Source organism: Manacus vitellinus, unplaced genomic scaffold (assembly GCF_001715985.3).
Source record: "Manacus vitellinus isolate BGI_N305 unplaced genomic scaffold, ASM171598v3 scaffold_15_pilon, whole genome shotgun sequence".
Lineage (NCBI taxonomy): Eukaryota > Metazoa > Chordata > Aves > Passeriformes > Pipridae > Manacus > Manacus vitellinus.
The window spans coordinates 3,723,307-3,742,903 of record NW_021939122.1 but is presented as its reverse complement, the minus strand read 5'-3'; the positions used below and the strand labels follow the sequence as shown (position 1 = coordinate 3,742,903).

The 19,597-nt window shown below is 42.2% G+C and overlaps 1 protein-coding gene across 4 annotated transcripts in view; it reads right to left on the bottom strand.

Moving 5' to 3' along the window:
• NDST2 (N-deacetylase and N-sulfotransferase 2) overlaps window positions 1–19,597 on the bottom strand; it is an 84,571-nt gene that overhangs the window by 22,523 nt on the left and 42,451 nt on the right. For all 4 annotated transcript variants that reach the window (XM_018069020.1, XM_018069022.1, XM_018069021.1 and 1 more), the window contains exon 3: window positions 23–1,418. In XM_018069020.1, the coding sequence (XP_017924509.1) occupies window positions 23–1,015 (993 nt within the window). In that variant the 5' untranslated portion in view covers window positions 1,016–1,418. The remainder of the gene's footprint in view (window positions 1–22; window positions 1,419–19,597) is intronic.

Below are 19,597 nucleotides of genomic sequence, written 5' to 3'. Positions count from 1 at the left end.
ATAGCTACTTGGGGGATTTTACCTCTACATCAGACACTTTCATGCGAGTGCCCTCTTTTCCCACAAATATATCGTCAATGTCAACAAGGATGTAACGATCAAGTGTGAGACAGAGGCGTTTGCCAGTCAAGTAGGCAATGGCATCCACGAAAATGAGTTTGTGCAGCCAAAAATTGAGGTTATTGCCAAAGAGAACCCGCTGGATCCCATCGTGCAGCCCCAGGTCCTGCACCACGGTGGCATGCAACGCTTTGTGAGTGGCCAGGTGAGGAATGGACTCCGAGGACTTCGTGCTGGCCAACAGCACCGGCTCGTAGGTGCTGTGGTTTGACTGAAACACAGTCCAGTCATCACCAGGCAGAGGACCCTGCTCCACCTCATTAGCCCGGGTGACATAGAGCAGGGGGGCACTAGGATTGATGTGATAGTCCCGCAGCCCCAAGTTGGAATGTAGGAAAAGGGGGAAACCCTTGAGCTGTGCACTGAGCAGGCTGTTCTCGTTTGCTTTGAAAAAGCCTATAATCCCTACTCCATACTCTACACAGTATTTGTCCAGCAGCTCTCGGTTCCAAGCATCTAGGTTCACATATTTAAGGATGTTCTCATAGATAATAAGCGCATAGCGTCCTCTGTCTTTGTCTGTCAGGGTGGGCATATCCCCTTTGCCAGGGGCGATCTCTGTCCTGTATTTAAAACGGCTAGATTCCAGGATGGCCACTATTTCCTGCCCCAGCTGGGAGTAAATGCTTTCCACAAAGACTAGCACCACAGGATCCGTGCGTGAGGTGTCCACAGATTTCGTGAGCCTCCAGCTGGCTTGCGGTGGGATCAAGATGCGGTGCTGGTTGCTGCAGTCACTGAAGGGCAGGGGTGGTGGCTCCTTGATTTTGGGGCTGTTAGTGACGTAATAAGCCAGGATGCACATGGAGATCAGGCTGAAGGCAATGAGCAGCAGGATCAATCTGTGGAGCTCCAGCTGTCGCACATGCCGCACTACTTTCCACAGCTGAATCATGGTGGGGCGGGCTGCTCACCCCTCCTCACGCGCTGCACCCACGTCGCTCCTGGAATCTCCAGTGCTGCCGTGGCAGGACCCAGCAGCAGCTCGCAAAAAAGGAAGAGCAGCTGCAGAGAGAGAAAAAGCTAAAGCAAACAGCTACAAGGCTAGACTCCCAGGGATCTGCCATTTATCTCAGGTAACCATGGCCCTCAATTCCCATTGCTCTTCTGTGTTCTTCCTCCTGTTCCTCTCCTCTCACTCAGGAAAGTCTTTCGGAGGAGCGAGGTTTCCTGATCTTGTCTCCGGCAGCAAATCAGTCTGTCATTCTGTGCACAAGCAGCTTCAGCTCAGCCTTCCCAGGTGTCCTTTTCTCATTTAGCTGTTTCACATTCACATGATGGCACGTTCTCTTTGCATCCTGCAATTTAAAAAGAAAAAGTCAATTCTCAGTATGGATTCATGGTATTTAACAGGTTTGAGATGAAATGGCAGGACTAGCAGGTGCAAGGTGGGCAGTGCCTCTCACTCATCAGCAGGCAGACCTGTTCCCTGAGAAGTGATGCACACCATTTGTGCAGCCATAACTGCCTTTGGAAGAAAGGTCTTGACACTGCAAAGTGACTCAATATTTGCCTTGGGTAAGATCTTAACACACTACAGCAAACAGAGACGAGTACCTGGCCTTCCCCCACCCCTCTTTATGCCACTGAACAGAAAACATGAAGCCCTTTTATTCTAGCCCAAATTTATTCAAAATTTACAAGAGGAGGAGAGAGCCCTCACATTCTCTGTCTTGTCCCATTCTCATACTAACAATGATGTGTCCAAGTCCTTGCCAGTGACTCCCTAGGCCCTGAGGATACAGCTGTCCTGAACTCGGCAGGATGCCTCACATTCCCACCACCTCTTGCCCCACAACTCCCCATTTCCATGGTTTCCAGCCCTCTCCATGAGGCTGCCGAACTCACATTCTTCCAGACCTCTCAAATATGCCTGTGGAGAGGCATCATCCCTCAGGCATCACAGAGGGCAGGGGGCACAGGTTGCCCACGTACTGTACACCCAATCGTTGCCAATTGATTCAGTGGCAGTTGGAGATGAAACATCCCTGAAACCTTCATCACCTTCTCTCATATGCCACCCAAGAGAATGAAGCTGGTTTTAAATCACCAACAGCACAATGCAAATTTGGGTTGGTCTCAAACACATGAAAGCTACTTGTTAAGAAGCTCTCTCACCTCCTGCTTTGTGTTTATGGCAGCAGACTATTTCACCATATGTTGTTATTTTTTCAGGAAAAATGTTCAACAAAGCCAACAAACACCAAGTCATCTAAAACATAAACACCAGTGAAAGTAACTAAACTGCTCCTTGGTTTACAAATAAAATAAAAATCACTGTGGAGTCTTCTCTCCCTTACCAGTAGTGAGACTTACAGCAACACCAAGTGTGCCTTTCTTGGCATACAAGGAGATTTTTGGGGAGCACCTGCTGCCTCTCCCAGCACAATGCAAGAACACCCTCAATGCCAGCCAGATGTTGCTCACCAAGTCAGTCACGCTCAAGATGAGCTCTCTATAAAAGCTAAAAACCTTTTTTCTCTCAAATCCTTTGTTATTCACCCCCCCCCCACTCCTGCAGGCATGTTCATCACCATATACAGACCTTCTAACTACCTGCTCAACTCACACAGCTTACACCAGGAGGCACAGGAACAACAATAACAGAAAATATTACCAAAACATGTCTTCATCCTTTCTCCATTCATCCAATTTTTGAGCCTTTCCGTTACTATCACTCTGATAAAACAAAGAACATCAGAAGACTAGTTTGTCTATGAGTTTAAGATAGACATAAGGTTTTTATATAGTAAAGTCAGGGTTCTTTAACAACTAGCCTCATCAGAAAAGAAACTACTTGTGAGACAGATGCTTATTTTGCTCCACCAGGAAAAAAAAGACAGATGCTTATTTTGAAATGTGTATTACTAGACAGAAAAAAGTCCTTCTGAGTCAGGGAAAATATCAGTTCATAGATGAGGCCAAAAGTCCCACTCTAAAGACTCCCACCAGGCTCTTTTCCAAACTGTTGGTGCAGCTTGAAGCAGAGACAAAAAAACACAAGCAGATTTTATATGAAGAGATATAATATTGCTAACTTTATGACAGCAGATGGAAAAGAGTCAGAGTGCTCTTTACACAAGCCTTATAATGATCATTAAGTATTATCTCAAATAACTTCTCTGCTATAAGCTCAGCAGAGCAGGGATTGGCTTGTGTAGTGCACAATGAAACCTTATCCCTGATGAGGTCTTCAGAATAGTTGCAAACTGTCACTGTAAAGTATATTACCAAATAATTTTCCACTGGAGAAACAGACACAGCAAAATGCACTGAAGGTCGCACTGCAAGGCAGCAGATGAATCAAGATTTTTGATGAAACAATCTCTGTTCCCAAGACTCCACATGGATTAAGTCTCCATTCCCAAATGGCCCTCTGTAATGACAGAGCTGGCTTTGGAAATCCAGTGACAATGAGGTATGTTTTCTTCATCACAGACAATTGATTAACTCTCAGTTTTGTCTCTACATGCTGTTAACTTCTTATTGGAAAAAGGACAGGGGGGAGAAGGTGAGAAATTACCATGAGAAGAGATGGAAAAAACAGAACTCATATAGTTTTTCCTGTTACTGAAGTGACAACTGATTTTGAATGTATGACTCTCTGGACTGAGCATAGGATATGGCTTGTAATTCCAGCTCAAGTTAAGTTCAGTCCCAGTGACACACCTGGGATGCCAGTACCATACCAGCATAATATTCAGTACAATACGAGCATAACACCCAGAACCACGTGCCACATTTCAAAAGCAGCCAGGAAAATAAACTTTCCTCCTCGACAACGAGCCTTTCCCATCCCACTGATGCTGCAAGGATCCCCAGCGTTACCACCTTCTGGCTTGGCACTATAGCCCCAAAGTCACAGAGAGGCAGAAGCCAGCTGAGGCAGAATTCAGCACGGCAGAGAGAGGTTAAACAGAAATCTAAACCAAATGCTGTATCTTTTTATGAGGTGAAATCCTTGTAAGACACAGTAATACATAGCTCCATGCATATCACAATGCTCCATGTATGAGAAGCGGTCTTCATTCTACTCCTGTGCAACAAATTCATGCTAGACACTTCACTCAGATTCCTATATAATTGATTTTGACTGAGAAAACCAAGAATTCCAAGTCAGTGTCTTCTCAAATAGCTCCGTTCCCTTTGCTTTTTAATCCTATTGAATAAAACAGAAACATTAAACTATTCTGGATTCAAAGATTCAGTATCTTAACATGTACTGGACAAGACGTTTTTTCAAGAGAAAATAATGTAAAGAGGGACTAAAAGCTCAGGAGCTTATGTATTACTTGCATGAATTTCCAAGCATTTCTGGGGTAAAATTTGTAATCTAAACACCACAGTAACAGTAAGAAAATTGAGAACATGTTGATCTATGCAAAAGCCTGGCAAGGTACTACTTTCACAATGCTTTATCCCCAAAATATCAATCTGGAAAACATTTCTCTGCCCTGGTTACACTCACTCATCTCTCCAACTTCATTTTTAGTGTTGAACTGAGTCTCTGTTTTGTAAAGAACTGTAGCTTCAGTTTCCCAGTTATCAGTTTAAAGATGAAAATCACAGGACAACTGGATTATTCTGCAGAATAAGGATGAAACCAGGGTTTAAGCTAGCCTGCCACACCTGCAGTGCCCAGCTGACGAGCACAAGGGAGAGGAACCCCCTTTGCTGGGCACTTCTGAATCACAGCAGTGTTTTGATAACAATGATTCCATTCAAGCCTCTAGCGAAGCTCCCAAACAAGCACCCATTTGTTACATGGGTGAGCTCAAAAAAACAAATTAAAAAAAAAGGCCTGTATCAGATTGCTGCTCAAGAATCTGTCAGCTCCGATCTCTTTAACAAGGCTTCACAGCCAGAGGGTATGCCAGCTGGCACGGGATGCATTTCGCTCTTTGGGGACTGCATCAGCTGGTTTAGGTTCAAATGAAAGGAAAAAGAAAAAAGCAACAAACAAATACACCGAACAAATTTTATATTAAAAGGCAAGAGAGCTGTCAGAGACCACCCATACCCAAAAAGCCCAGAAATACCTGTACTGGAGAAATAAAGTAAAATTAAAAAAAAACCAACAAACAAACCCATAGTGAAAATTTTTCTTAAAGGAAAATACCTGTGTCCTCTTTTGATATCAAACTCCTTGGAATCTAACTCCACAATAAAACCACCAGGTTTCTAGATAAATGAAGGTCCATTCCAAACTCCTGCCAGGACTGCCTGAGTGTGAACTGTGTGAGGTGGCAGTCAGAAGGCACAGCAAGGATGAAGTGTTCACTGGTCCAAGGACACAGGCTCAGCAGGCACCTGGCCTGCCAGAAAAGCATCTCTAGATCAGAGAGCGTCAGCTGTAAGGTCAGCTATCTCACAGATCACCAGCATTAAGACAAAGGCTATATAAAACTTAGATGTTCTGTTTCCTAGTGATACACGTTGTTAATGTGAAACATAAACTGTTTTGTGAATTATCAGCTGCTAAGCCACATGGCAACTGATGTGATATGAAAGCAAGATAACAATCAGAACTGTGTGGTTTTAATGACTGATCTACAGATATTTCCAGCTCTTGGAAATGATTGTGGGAGATCAGTACAAATGCTCAAGACCAGCACTTATTCAAAACCAGTGACCAGAATATAAGTATTTGGGGCTTCTGGTACGTTCATGCCAAGGTACATGGAAGATAATTGGTATCATTTGACACCTTTATCAAGAACTGTCATACAAATTCCTTCCTAGTTGCACTACAGAAGGTCTTGCCACCCTAAACCCCAATGTCACCAGTGCATTTCCCCAGCCTTTTTTATTAATATAACCCTTCCTTCTGGAATGCACAGCAGCAGGATCTTGCCTTTATCCACAACGGCTCTATTTCAGAGGCTTTTTTTCCGCACTTCCTGTGAGATGGTTGTTGCCTTGGGCCCCAGGGGGACTGCAGTAATTGAGTTACACAGTAATCAGAGAGGGAATCTGATTGATTTTCCAACCCATTCCACTTTAATGGTGTCATCATGACACAAAATTCCTCATTAGTCTGCTTGATTCTAACACACCACAGCCCCTCCTTGTCTGTGGTGGTACCTGTATGCCAGGCCTCCAGGTACAGGTCCCCTCTCTCACAAAGACAGGAAACCTGGCAAGTATAATCTCAGCAGAGCACAGAGAGCCACACAGCAAAAGAATGTGTAGAAGCTCAGAAGAATGAATGCTGGTTGTATTCCACATATTGGGTAGAAAAATACTGTGGAAATTACAGTCACATTGCAATGTAATTGCCAACCAAGCTCATTTTGGGGCTCTGGCTGTGTCTTTCAGCTAGCATCCACTGACAGTCAAATCCTGAAGACTGTCCAAGGAATACAAAATTCAGATCAAAGAGGCAAGAAACACTAATAGTGCCCATGCTGCTCCAACAGACAGGGCTGCAGGCTCCAGCCAGCACTGTGCTCTGCTTCGGCAAGTCCCCACGCAGGGATAGGCCTCTCAGTACAGACCTGTGGCAAGCTGGACAGCTGCCAGCTGGCCAGCAGCTTTGAAATGTGTCAGTCTGACATAAGAGAAGACCTGTGAGACAAAGTAGTAATTATTTTAATTTTTTTATTATCACCCCCAGACAGGTACGTAACTTCACACCTTCTGCAAGAGCAACAAACTGCAGTCCATGCTAAACAGATCTGCATGAACTTCCCTCATCCCAGCCTAGTGGAAACCCAACTGCAGTCTTGAATTTACCCTTGTGCCAATGCAATGAAGTCTGAAGACATCATGAAGGCAGACACCTTGGAGAAGCCGGCTCAGGCTGCCAGGCCAGCTTTGTGGGGCAGTGCACAGGGATCCCATGACTCCTGCAAGGTTCTTAGTGTTGGGATCCATAATATATCCCTTCTGTTTCCAACAGATCTTTGTTCTCTTATTCTTTTATATTACAAAAAAAATAAGCAACAGGTTTAGTCTTTTCCATGCCAATGACAGAGGCATGGCCCAGCACTACCTGTTAGCAACATAAAACAATGCTTCCCCCCAAAAACAAAAAGGTCCTCCTCATAAGAGCTTCCAGGAAACCTGTTTTTCAGCTCCCTGCCTTCTCCCCATCATACTACACTCACTGCTTAGGGTCATTACAACTGACCTGACTCATTTTCAGAAGCAAAGGAATTTCAAACTTTTACACTGAGGTATTCCCTCAAGTTGAATGTGAGCACCACAACCCCCTACAAGTTTCACTGTCTCACTATAGGACAAATTTGGGAAGGGAAAACAGTCTGCTGTCTTGTTTTTCAATCTGCTTAAAGAGCAGATGTGCAAACAAGAAACCTGAAGAATTGCTAAAAGAAAGAAATAAAATTTCAGCCTTCAGCAGTCGGTGAAGCTTAGTAAAAATAATAAGTATTTCAGCTGCACACCTTTGGTGAAATGAAAAGGAAAGACAACAAGTATTGCAGCAGTGGAAGTGCTCACACAAGTCAGAGCTTTCCACCAGTTGAGGGGATGTCACAGCTCTGGGGGTGCACAGGTCTGTACAACACAAGTGCTCAGGAGAGAAAGAAGGCACTTTCCTCCGAGATAACGGCGGCAGCAGCACATCCACTCCTGAGTTTCTTGTGGTACTGAACCTTTAAAATCTAGGTATCACCACAACAACAGCACGATTTCATTGTGGCCTTACTTCTCCTTCTGTTTTGTGCCTCTCCTGATACACAGGTCTATGTACATTCTGACCCTAACACTTTTTCCCAAACCAGATGATAATGTGAGACATGAGCTCCTCTCTGCACCCAGGCACTTGGAGCTGTGGGACAGAGAATCCCAGACAGCACAGGTTAGAGCCTGCCACACAAGGGCAGTCCAAGTTGTTCTACAGTCCTTCCCAGGTGGGAAGCGAATATCTCAGTCACCCCAAATGGTGGGAATACACCATCTTCACCCTCTTCCTTATATCAGCAATCGACATGTATGCCCTATCATGGCAGAACATCTTCAACTGAACTGTGGGAACAGGAAATAGATGCAGTTCCTTCCACATTAGATATGGACAAGAATCTAACTTCCATTCTCTCATGATTCCTGCTTATCACAATTCAGATCAATGATTCTGCTGCAGAAAACAAAATGTCTTTTCAGATGATTTCTCCTAAGTAGCTTATTCAAGTGGAGAAATACAGTCAAACTGTGGCAACACCAAAACAACTCAGTGTCAGTCAGAGTTGAAGTGTCTTAATATAGAATGTATATTATGAAATTTTCTCTGTGATTGTTATGAAAGCAGCCTAACCATTCTTCCTATGAGCTATGCCTAGAAAATTTCACATTAATTAGCAAGAGCTAATTCTTCATATTAGCAAGAGCTAATATTTCAATTGCTTCCTCCTGTCACTTAACACATAGGAGATAATCTTCTTTTCCAATCAATTTTATTTAGGAACATATGACAGTAGGGAACAGATTTAATACTGTTACACTAAAAGTTTGTCCAACTGAGACCAGAAGAAAGCTGTAAGTATGCTTTGCCAAAGCTTAAAACCTCAGGAAAGCTCTTGCACTCATCTGTTCTCTGTATTTGCACCAAGATTCAGTGTCACTATTTGCTGTGCTTGTAAATGAACATGTTCCCCAGCTGTGTACAGCAACTCTCTCCTACCTGCCTTTAACCAAAGTGTTCAAATAAGTGAATTGCAAACAGAAAATTCCAATCAATTTTTTTTAAATCAATGATTTGATTGCCTTAACTCAGTTGGAATGGAAAGAACAGAATTGCCAGAAAAGTAAAATTCTCTCCAGGTAGAAATGTGCATGAGCCTGCATGGAGAGGTGTTCAGTGGGAAAGAGAAGACTCCTGTATCTTGTCATATAGAACATGATCCAGAACAATAGATACAGGAAAGAAAGAATACAAAGGAGAGACAATTAGTCAAGTAAACAACTTGGGAACGATTGCTGGAAGAAATGGGTTCCCAAGAGCAGAGAAAGGGAGGGAGGATTTGGCAGCAGAGACTGGGAGACTGTTCCAGGAATAGGAGGCAGCATGAAACAAAATGCAAAGCTGAGAGTAGGAGGAAGAGATAAATGGAGGAGTGCACAGGGAGTCAGAGGGGAGTAAGACAAAATGACAGCTCACACTGCTTAAGGAGGCAGAAACATAGTGCCTAAAGACAGAATATTCCTAAGACTTCAGGTCTAGCTTGCCTATGTTTAAAAAACATAGGTTCTCTAACAATAAAAAACCATGTTCTAAAAGGTTTAACAACTCAACTTTAAAGACAAGTTCCAGCAGAAACAGACCATCATGCTTATGGCTTATATATTTAATGCTGATGAAGAAGGGATCATACAGTCTGGAAGTCTGAAATTCACCATGTCATGCAATATTCCAGGCACACCACAACATTATTTCACCCATATTCTGACTAAAGCCACTGCTGGTTTGGTTGTGAAAATCTAACATGCTTGCAGTACTCACTGCATTTATCCCTTCCCTTTGTCCAGAGTGAAACATTCCGGAGCAATAGAAGGCAAGAGCTGCATTAGGCAGGAAAGTTGCCTCAACTACATTCTTACAGTGCTTTTTGCCCTTTCAATTGTGAACCATTTCCCATACGGAGACAAAAGTGGTGTTAGCTAGCTGACAGTGTAGATTACCTACATGAAAGAATACTCATGAGAAACATTATAAATGCTGAGTTTTCATCAGTCATGTTGAAATCTCAAGTTCAAATGTGCTAATTGATCTCACTGAGGTAATAGATACTTTATAGTTTTCAGATCACTTAACACTAAAATCTTGTGCACGGATGTGATGGGAGAGAAACAACCGCATTTAGAGCATTCAAGTAAATCCAACTCGACTTTGCAGCAACCCTGTGACTAAATAATTAACGCTTTCTGGTGGCCCCAGATTACATTAACACTATACTTCCAGACAAGATTTTTTCCTTCTTTTCCTACTCAACAGTGCTGTAAAAGAGAGAGCAAAGGCAGTCTGGGTACCCAAACTCTGAAGTTTCTTACCTTCTTCACTGCAGACAAAACACAAGAATTAAATAATTTTTAGGTAGACAGCAACTTGGAAGAGCTGTAATTATATTACTAAAAAATACATCATGATAAACATACTTTAAATTTTTAGATGTTAATTTTAGAAGCTAAATACACAAATTAATTTTAACTCTAATTATTTGGTCTAGTTAATTCTCATATAATTAATTTGGTAGCTGGAATATAAAGATTACAGTTTTTGGGAAGACGTGCTCTGTTTTCTTACTCAACAAAGAAATGAAGCCTCTGCTTGAACTGTAAAATTCAGTCTTCATTATGAATCTGGGATAGTGTTTCTACAGTAATTTGAAACGCTTTGACTTTGTCCCCACTCCCGTGAAGCGCTAAGTGGTTTGCAGAACATCTGTGATTGCAAGTGTTAACAGAAAGCACATTCAAAGGACCTTCTGACATCTTGGTACATATAGCAAGAATCCCGCCCCAGTGGTTTTATGCTTATTTTTGCCCATATTCCCCTTTGCCTGCCTGTATTTTTCCAACCAATTTAGTTGACACAAACAGGCAGCATCGTGAGGCAGCTGCCTGCCGCTGGATGTAGCCCAGACTCCTCTGTGCTCACCAGGCACTGGCTTTGCTGCCTGACTTCCCTCTCAGCTGAGAGGGCAAATATGCAAATTCACCAGTATCGCCCCACCCAAGAGAGTAGACATGAACATCCTTCTCTTCCTCGGCCTCACCGGGCTGACAGTTTGACAAATGCATTGGTCATTCCAACTTCAGGAAACCCACTGACATGGCATTTATTTCAAGCCCTGGTGTTCCTGTGATCGTGGGGCTGTCCCTTGGCAGCAGTGCCAGATGACACTACCCAAGCGGCACCAAGGGGCACGTGTGGGGTTATCAAGTCACATGTTACCCTCACTCAGCTCCTCCAGAGTTAACACAGGGTGACTGTTTACTAACTCATTCTTGCACATGTAAAACACAATTTCGTCCTCTCACCCAAACACCAATTTCCCAAAGCATTCAGAGAGGAAGACTCCACAGATGAGCTACAGGAAAGGTCTCTGTTGTTCAAAACACCAACACAAGGAACAGTGTGAAATTTCAGTGCCCTTTTTGGCTTCCTTCTCTTCTTGCAGTTAGAAGGAGCAGAAGGACAAGCAGCATTATCATGGGAGATGAGAGAGGGTGGGATATTAAAATATTAAACTTCCTCTTTGTACACTGGTCCACAAGCATCAGAAATAAGTTCAAGTATCATCTTTGAGACAGTGAGAGTTCTTCATATACCCTCTGGGAGGGAGCTAGACATCATCCTAAGAGCTAGGGAATCTGAGAGTAAGGCTGACTTCAGTCCTTTACTCCACTTCTACCTTGATGCAGTTACACATTTCCCAAACTTCATCTATAAAATGAGAATCACATTACACAGAGATGCTGAGCACCAATGCCTCAAAGGCACTTTGTGAATGTATCAGAATGAACTTGCATCCTGATGTTACCTGCATAAAACACAAACTTCAAAACAGTGATAAGGGTGGGACTGCCACCACTTGCTGCTCTACTGCAAACAGTCCAGAGAATGAGATCTTACACAGACAGAAGGTGAAAAATTCTCTATCGGTTCTCAATTAGCAGAAGGACTGTAACTCAGCTTGCTTTGCTGATAACACAGAGATTGCTCCATGGAAGGGGTGAAAATTATCTTCCCCTCCACTGCATTTGCCAGGCTCTCATACATTTCTTTTTGTTCACTGCTGCTGTTTGTGTCAAAACAGGGGAACCACATTGATTCAACAAGGGCCACCTCTGAGGTTAAACTACTGGCAATGGCATTTAATTTATTGGAAAGTGGGAAGATAGTGAGTTTATTTTAGGTCAAATTGCTCATATGAAGAATCACCTTGGACTCTGAAAATTCTAGGAATACAAATAAAGAGGAGATATTTGAGTACTCTACTTTTTTTAGAGAGAGTTCCACTTTTCGCCATGATCCTAAACAGAGAAGTATCAACCAACTGATTTAACATCTGCAGGCCAAATTAACGCCATGAATCCCAGCATCTCAGAAGCAGCACTGTAACCCCACTCCTTATAGAAGTACAAAGCAGTACAACTGTACATCTATCAGTGGGAGACACTGGAGGTTTGTGTTATGTTCCCTCCCACACGTTCCCCACCCCAGGAAAACCCTTGGACCTCTACACAAATGGATTATGCATTTGAACTTTCAGTATACAAATGATTTATGTATTCTGAAATGAAGCATGCAATATTGAGTGGTCACTAAGCACCACAGAAAGGCTGAAAAGCTACAACACACTAAAGCACAGAGGGGTAAACTTCTCCATTTGGTCTTTTTCATTTCCAAAAAGGAGGGTGGGTCTCTACATAACACCTCAGCTCATATAAGGGGGTATGAAAAAGCAACATTATGCTACTCTCTTATGATATCTAACTTCACAACCTTTTGTTTGGATGAAGGCATCACACTAGACTGAAAGCAGCTTTTGAAATAGTTAGCAACAAAACCAAATTCCTTTGAGGAATATTTTGCATTAAAGAGGGCTTTAAATTTGCACTAAAATATTCCAGCACCAGCCTTTTTCTAAGAACAATGTGTGCTCTCACTCTGCAAGCCCCCAGGCCTGGCTTGCTGGCTCTAAAGTGAGTTTGTTATTGCCCTAAGGGAGTATTAGATAATGAAGAGCTATGAGTTTTCCTTTCACTTCATGCCTGGGCTCATCATAATGTGTATAAGCAGGCTTAGTCTGCAGACTTTCCTTCTTCACATCTTCCCCCTCCTATTTTCCAGCAACCCAGCATTTTTTACAAATGAGCACTATCAATTGCCTCTCTTGAAACAAGCTTATTGAATCCATCACCTTCTTTCAAGTGTTGTGGAGAATAAAACAAAGTTCCCAGCTTTCAAACACACCTAAGTGCTTTTACTGCACTAGGTGACTCCATCATGAAGCATCAGAAAACAGGCACCACACAGCTTGGTAACTACTCAACTACCTGCTCCAGTCCAGCTCTGCACTACAGGTGGCACTTTATCCTGCCAGAAGTTCAGCAGGGCCCAGGTGTGCGAAATGAGGTACGACAACAGACACGCATCTATCTACACTGAAGTGATAACACCAGGCTGAACAGGAGCTCCTGCAACTGGACCTTAATTGTGGCCTCAGGCAAAAGGCTGCTCCACTCACAAAATGCCTCTGACACACTCTAACATTTTACTGTGCCTAACATGGTTCTTTCGTGATGAAGGACAGCAATGGGGTTAACAATTTTTTGTTATATTTCATCCAAGGTGAACAGACTTAATACACCACTTTGGATTGTTTAAAACAATGGAGAACATTTCTACAGAAAGATTTGTATTTTTTTAGTAATTTCTTTCAAATCATCAAAGCAGAAAAGCCACACAGGAGGCTGTCTGACAATTTCAGCAGTGAAGTAAGACCCAATATTTCTGGAGTTAGCAACAGGTCAACCTTCAACAGGTTTCTTTACCTCTCTTTTGGTTAAACACTCCTATCAAAATATACCTTTTCTTTATGTTTTTGGATTCTTAAACTGAATGGCCTATAGAAAGGTCAGATCCTAAAAAATTCACTGCAATTTTAGCTACCCTGAAACATATAACATCACTTAAACAGAGACCGCCCCCTTCCTCATCCTTTATCAGCTGAATCTGGGGACTGAAGAGGAAAGGCAGAGAAGGGAATTGAAAACTGTGTCTCCTCTTTCATATAGTCACATTTTAGAGGGCAAGTTTGAGACAGGAGGAGCTATATCTACACAGTTACTTACAAAGCAGGCTAACCATTTGATTACATTCATTACTTTAAGATGAAAAACCAAAGACCTTTAAGAGAAGAGGCCCTGCAAGTTTCTGGTCTGTGCTCCAGACCAAGCTCTTGCTTCCTACATCTGCAGTGTTTGGCCAAATTGCAGAAGCATCCGCGAACTTGACTGATTAACTAAAGAACACTTTCAAACACCCAAATTCTGTTTAACATGGCTTGACCAGGAGAATGGCAGCTACATCTCAGTTCAAGGGTCAAGAAATTTCTTAATGACCAGAAAATCCCCAATGTTCCAAGTGAATCATACTCCCAAGAAACTAAAAAAAAAAAAAAAAAAAAGGAAATCAAACACATTGTTAACCAAAAGGTCATCTTTTACTAGTTTGTTGTGAAAGGAAAAAGAACATCTATAAAAAATTCCATTTCTAAGTTTTCATCTTGCTAAATATTAACTTAGCACAACTAGCTTTGCTCTTGAGATGCAAAAGAGTATTCAGATTGCTATAGGACAAACCACTAGTAAATGTGGTTGCATTAGTCCTCAGGAAATGTATTAAGACATCATCTGACTTTTAAAATGTTCTCTGTAATGGCTCTGATCTTTACAATGATTTCATCAATTACCAATATTGCTGATACCTGTTCATCTTCTTGCCAGGTACCCAAGACATTAAGTGGCTATGAAGGGTTCAAAGAGAGTATCTATTTTAGTGGAGCTTGAGCAGCAGCCTAGGCAAAGGCATGCAGCTTCAACCACCTTCCCTGTACTACTCAAGTGCATTCACAAGCCACCAGCTCACCACAGGCCAGATTTCATCCTCCTCCAGCACATTCAGGACACGAATTTAACCCAGCAGCGAGGTTAGATGGAGAGACATTCTGTGAGGAGGGAAAGGGAGAGTGGTAGCAGGGAGGCAGAGGAGAAAGAACTTACAAAGAGCTTAATGAGTAAGGAACATAGCAGGCATATATCAGTAGGAGACACAAACCCTGCCAACTCCACTTTGTGCACTGCCTAACAAAATGACTGAATAGCAGTTCCTCCATCCTCCTATCAAAGCATTGTTCTTGCAGTTAATGATTGGTTAACAAGCAGTCAAATAGCAAGACACAAAAGAAAACAATTTTTTTTACGACAACCTAGGTAACACTTAAGATAAGGAATAGCAAAGATAGGCACAAAAATTAAAATTCCTACCTTTAAAAGCAAAATCCTTAAGTGAAGCTACTCTCTCAAAAGGGGTCAGACAGTCAGCAACCTGAGGAAATACATGGAGCCAAAGGGAAGGCAAGAAAGCCTGAGAGCTGCTCTTCACAAAAAGCACATATAGAGTGAGCTGGCCTTTCCGGAGAAGGGCAGCTGGGCCGCACAGTTGGTAGATGGATGAAACATTATTAGTAGCAGTGGTTGCCTTCCCTTTACTCAGTGTTGCCAAAATCTCTCAGATCATTTTGTGAACCTAAGGATGCTGTAATTTTAAGCAAAATGGAAAAATGTAAATAAATTCATGCTAAAAAAGAAAGCACATCAGTGCTAAGCATAAGCACCATTAACGACTAGCTGCTATATCATACTGCAGCTACAGGTGGGTGGTGGGCAAAGCACAGTCCCACATGAACAGTCCAAAAGCATGGCTCTCTTCTCTCCCCAGAAACTATCTTGCCTTGCAGCTTGTCTCTGAAAAGCTTCCATGTCACTCCCTGAAACCTCAGAAACAATGAGAGGAAAGTAAGGAAGACGATGTGCAGAGGAAGGCAGAGAAGCATGGTCCAGTGCTCAGCTTATCATGGCACACTGCAGATTTGAGATGCTCCGTCAGGGTGGGGGGATACAGCTCCATTCCTTCCTCCTTCTACACACTGTGCATCTAATCACGGTAGGGCGTTGAGCTCCATTTGCACGGCAGACAATGGGATCTGGCAGCAGTTCAAAGGCATTTCTAGCGAAGTGACTGAAGAAGCTCACTGCTGGCGCAGGCAGGCGAGGATGCAGAGCGCCCCACTTTCCTCCCCTTCACTACTCAGGCTGCAGAGGCAGGTGCTGCACCACAGGCAGCCAGTTCTCCTTTTGTTCCAGCGGCAAGAGGATCAAGAAGGAAACCAAAAAGGTACCACCACCGAGAACAGCAGCACCTAAATCCACATCAGTAAGGTAGAGGGAGGCGGGGAGCGAGGGGGAAAGAGGAGGGAGAGGGAGACAGAGAAGAGAGAGGCTGGTAGGCAGAGGCAAAGCAAGCGGGCAGGCAAAGGGAGAGAGGAGAAAAAGGGAGCCCACAGACAGCAGTGCCTGGCACCCTGACAGCTTACTGCCAGAGTTCATCTTCTGAAGCTGTTACAGGTTTATGGATGCCTCTAGACTGACAAACAGACAAGATGAGGGAAACTACACTCAGAAAATGTATTCAGCAGCAGTAAATTGCTTCTCTTGCCCTAATGTGGCTTGCAGCTTCACTGAGGGAACTGATCTCATTTGGGGCAGTGCGGGGAGCAAAACCAACTCAACAGCAAACCAGCTACATATATTCAGACACTATTATAGAAATCTGGAGAACTGGAATAAATCTGCAGAAGGACAAAGAAAAATCACCTTCTTGTGCGCCACTAATAAAAAATTACCACGTTAAAAAACCAAATACATCTCAGATTTTGTTCTGTCTCTATGTAAGCAAATTTGGTCACAACGGTGGTGGCGGGAGCTAAACTCCTTTATATCCCTGAAAGCCTGGCACAAGAGGGGCTCTCTACTTTAAACGTAGAAAACAGTGTCCAAGAGCAGTAGAGAGGCAGGCAGGAAAGGAGATGCTTCTGACCACAGCAGCATACTCTGCTCTTTGAAGATGCAACGCCCTAGGTATGCTCGAAGTTGTATGCTTTCCCAGTCAGGGTTTGGGAATAGAGGTTTTTCAGACAGGATGACATACTAGCACACATCTCTAGAGGAGTTATTTTAACAGGAGCTGACAATGCACAGCAAACACTTCTGTAATAAGACAGGAAAAGCTTAATGCAATAGAACATTACAGGGTATTAGAGAGCACTCTGAAGGAGGCCTGAACCTCAGTGATTCATCAAGTGCTATCTCCGTTATAAAGTGAACAAAGCACCTCCTTAAAATTTTGTCCTTACGATAACAAGGTAAAAACTAAAATCAGAAACAATGGGGTTGGGGTTACCTACTAAGGGTTACCTACTATGATTTAACCTACTATGACTTAACAAAAAGCAGAATGTCCAGCTTTTCACAGTTAAACTGACCAGGTAGGTGCACTAAGTTCTGGCTCAAAGATACTTCCTACTGTCTCATTGTTTCAACAAGACAGGAAAAAGCCCTGGAAGCTAAGGTAGAAAATGTTTTAAAATGTTTATTAAGAGTAGATGATTTTCCTGTTGAATTAACAATAAAACTAATTCATAATGCTATTTTGTATTCTTTCTGTCCTATAATGGTACAATGATTTGCTCAGTGTTGTTTAATCCTAGAAGATATATTACAATAACATTACATTACAAAAAACAAAGCAAATTATTTATTCATGTATTTCATATGAAAACTGAGAAAAGCACTCAAGCCTTTCAGAAAGAAAAGCACAAAGACATAAAGATATTTATTGCTAAGCGGTGAATAAAAGACAAGGTGCTGAGGGATAAAGATTACACACATGAAAGTAATGCTGCTGTCCTAATCAATCAACAAAAGTTAAATGGATGTTGAGTACCTTTGAAAAATGGGGTTTCCACATCTAACAAGAGGAGACAATTCTTTATTTTGCCTCATTTAAGAACATTTTATCACATACATGTCATGCTACAATACAGCACTGCAAGTTTGCAAGTCTCTTTGTATACTGCAGATGGATGATGCTGACAAAAATTTTCATAAAATCATAACCTAAAACCATTAACTTTTTTAGCTTCCAGCTCCTGTCTATGCCAATAAACAAACCCTTCCCATTCAAGCTGCAGTATGCAAACAGCAGATGCTGGAAATCTCAATACTCCACTAATCAGAAAGACGACAGAAAATCCTGACTCCACACAACAAAGAACCAATTTTTAGAATAGTCAAGATTTTCATGATGAGTTTTTACCATACTCTTAACACATATTTCTCCCATCTCCAGTCTTTTATATAGATTCAGGTTTATTGGACACTTGCTGGTAATCTTTTCAAATCTATTCACTTAGAATATGTTAGAAAGAAGAATTACTGCTGCTCCATGTACAGGAAGACAATTAACTTTTGCTCACTGCCTACAGTCACAACTTCAGTATCTCTCTCAAAGGCCAGATTTCCTCTCCTCCATCCTCCCTACCCAAACCTCCTGCCCTTTTCCACTCCCCCCAACTCCCACAACTATTTCACAGTGTCCCCCAGATCAATGGCAAGCAGAGGAAAAAATGAGCTCAACTGATTACTTAGGGGAAAGTGCATGAACTATGTCCTCATGCTAGCAGGTAGTTATGGTGAGACTTCAGTGGTATTTTTCTTAACAGTTCAGCCCTAACTACCCTGGCATGACACAACACTGTAGTTCTGCTCAGTATCAGTTTGTGGTGATTATCTCCAAAGACCCCTGGAAATAAAAGGGGAAATGACAGGTGTGCTACCAGTTAAGAAACAGTCTCTACTGCTGTAAGGATAGTCTCTGCTTCCCAGACAGCTTCCCAGTCATAAAGATTGGGATAACCACACAGGTCTTTCAGTGTCCTTTGCTGTTTGTGATATATAACAAGGCTTTCCTGACACCATTGCATGATTGTTATATTCACTACTCAATGTATTTTAATCATCATAGCGACAGCAGAGGCACAACTGCACAATTATACAATCCCAGAGCAGAGGATCTCCACCAGGATCAGCAGACTACTTCTGAGCGCTCTAAGGAACAGTTACCAAGAAAATCAATCTAATCCTCAGAAGTTTTAGTTCACTGTAAAGGTGTCAATATCTCTATTAGGCAATTTTTGTAGCTCTGTGAATTAAAACAGATTTTAAAAGTAATTTTTGTTTGGGTAAGGCCCAGAAAAATGAAAACAAACTCAAAATGTCTAGTTATGATTCAGATAAAAGTCTCTCTTCTGTGACTGGCTGAAATCATGTGCCTGCTGCAGTACTTCAGCCAGTATCTTTCCTCTACTTCTAATACCCATAATCTGAAAAATTCATCTGAAAATCAGAAGCAACTATTCAGAGAAAGAGAGGTACCTCTTAGAGTCTCTATACCTTAAGAAAAATGGTGATTGTTACAAAAATATTTGCAGTATTTCCTCCTCACCAGGGTCATATTGTGTAATGGCATAATTTACAGGATGTTGTTTAGACCCAAACCTCTTGCTGCGCTTTGCATCAGTAGCTTAAAAGGGTATATGATATCAAGGTAAATATGTTTCAACTAAGTGGCCTTAGTTTGCAAATAACCTTATCTTGAAACATTAAGCAAAACAAGAACAAAATCCCACAGTCCGAGCAAATCTGACAACAGAACTATATTGAAATTCTGACTTCATACACCAAGACATTGATAATCCTCTCTGATATCTCTCATTTATTGAGCTATACTACAATGTGTTAACTTGGATCTTCATGATGACTCTGGACAAAACACATTTTTCATGCCCCACCATGTGCACTAAATACCTGGAAAAAAATTGGGCTTCTTTTG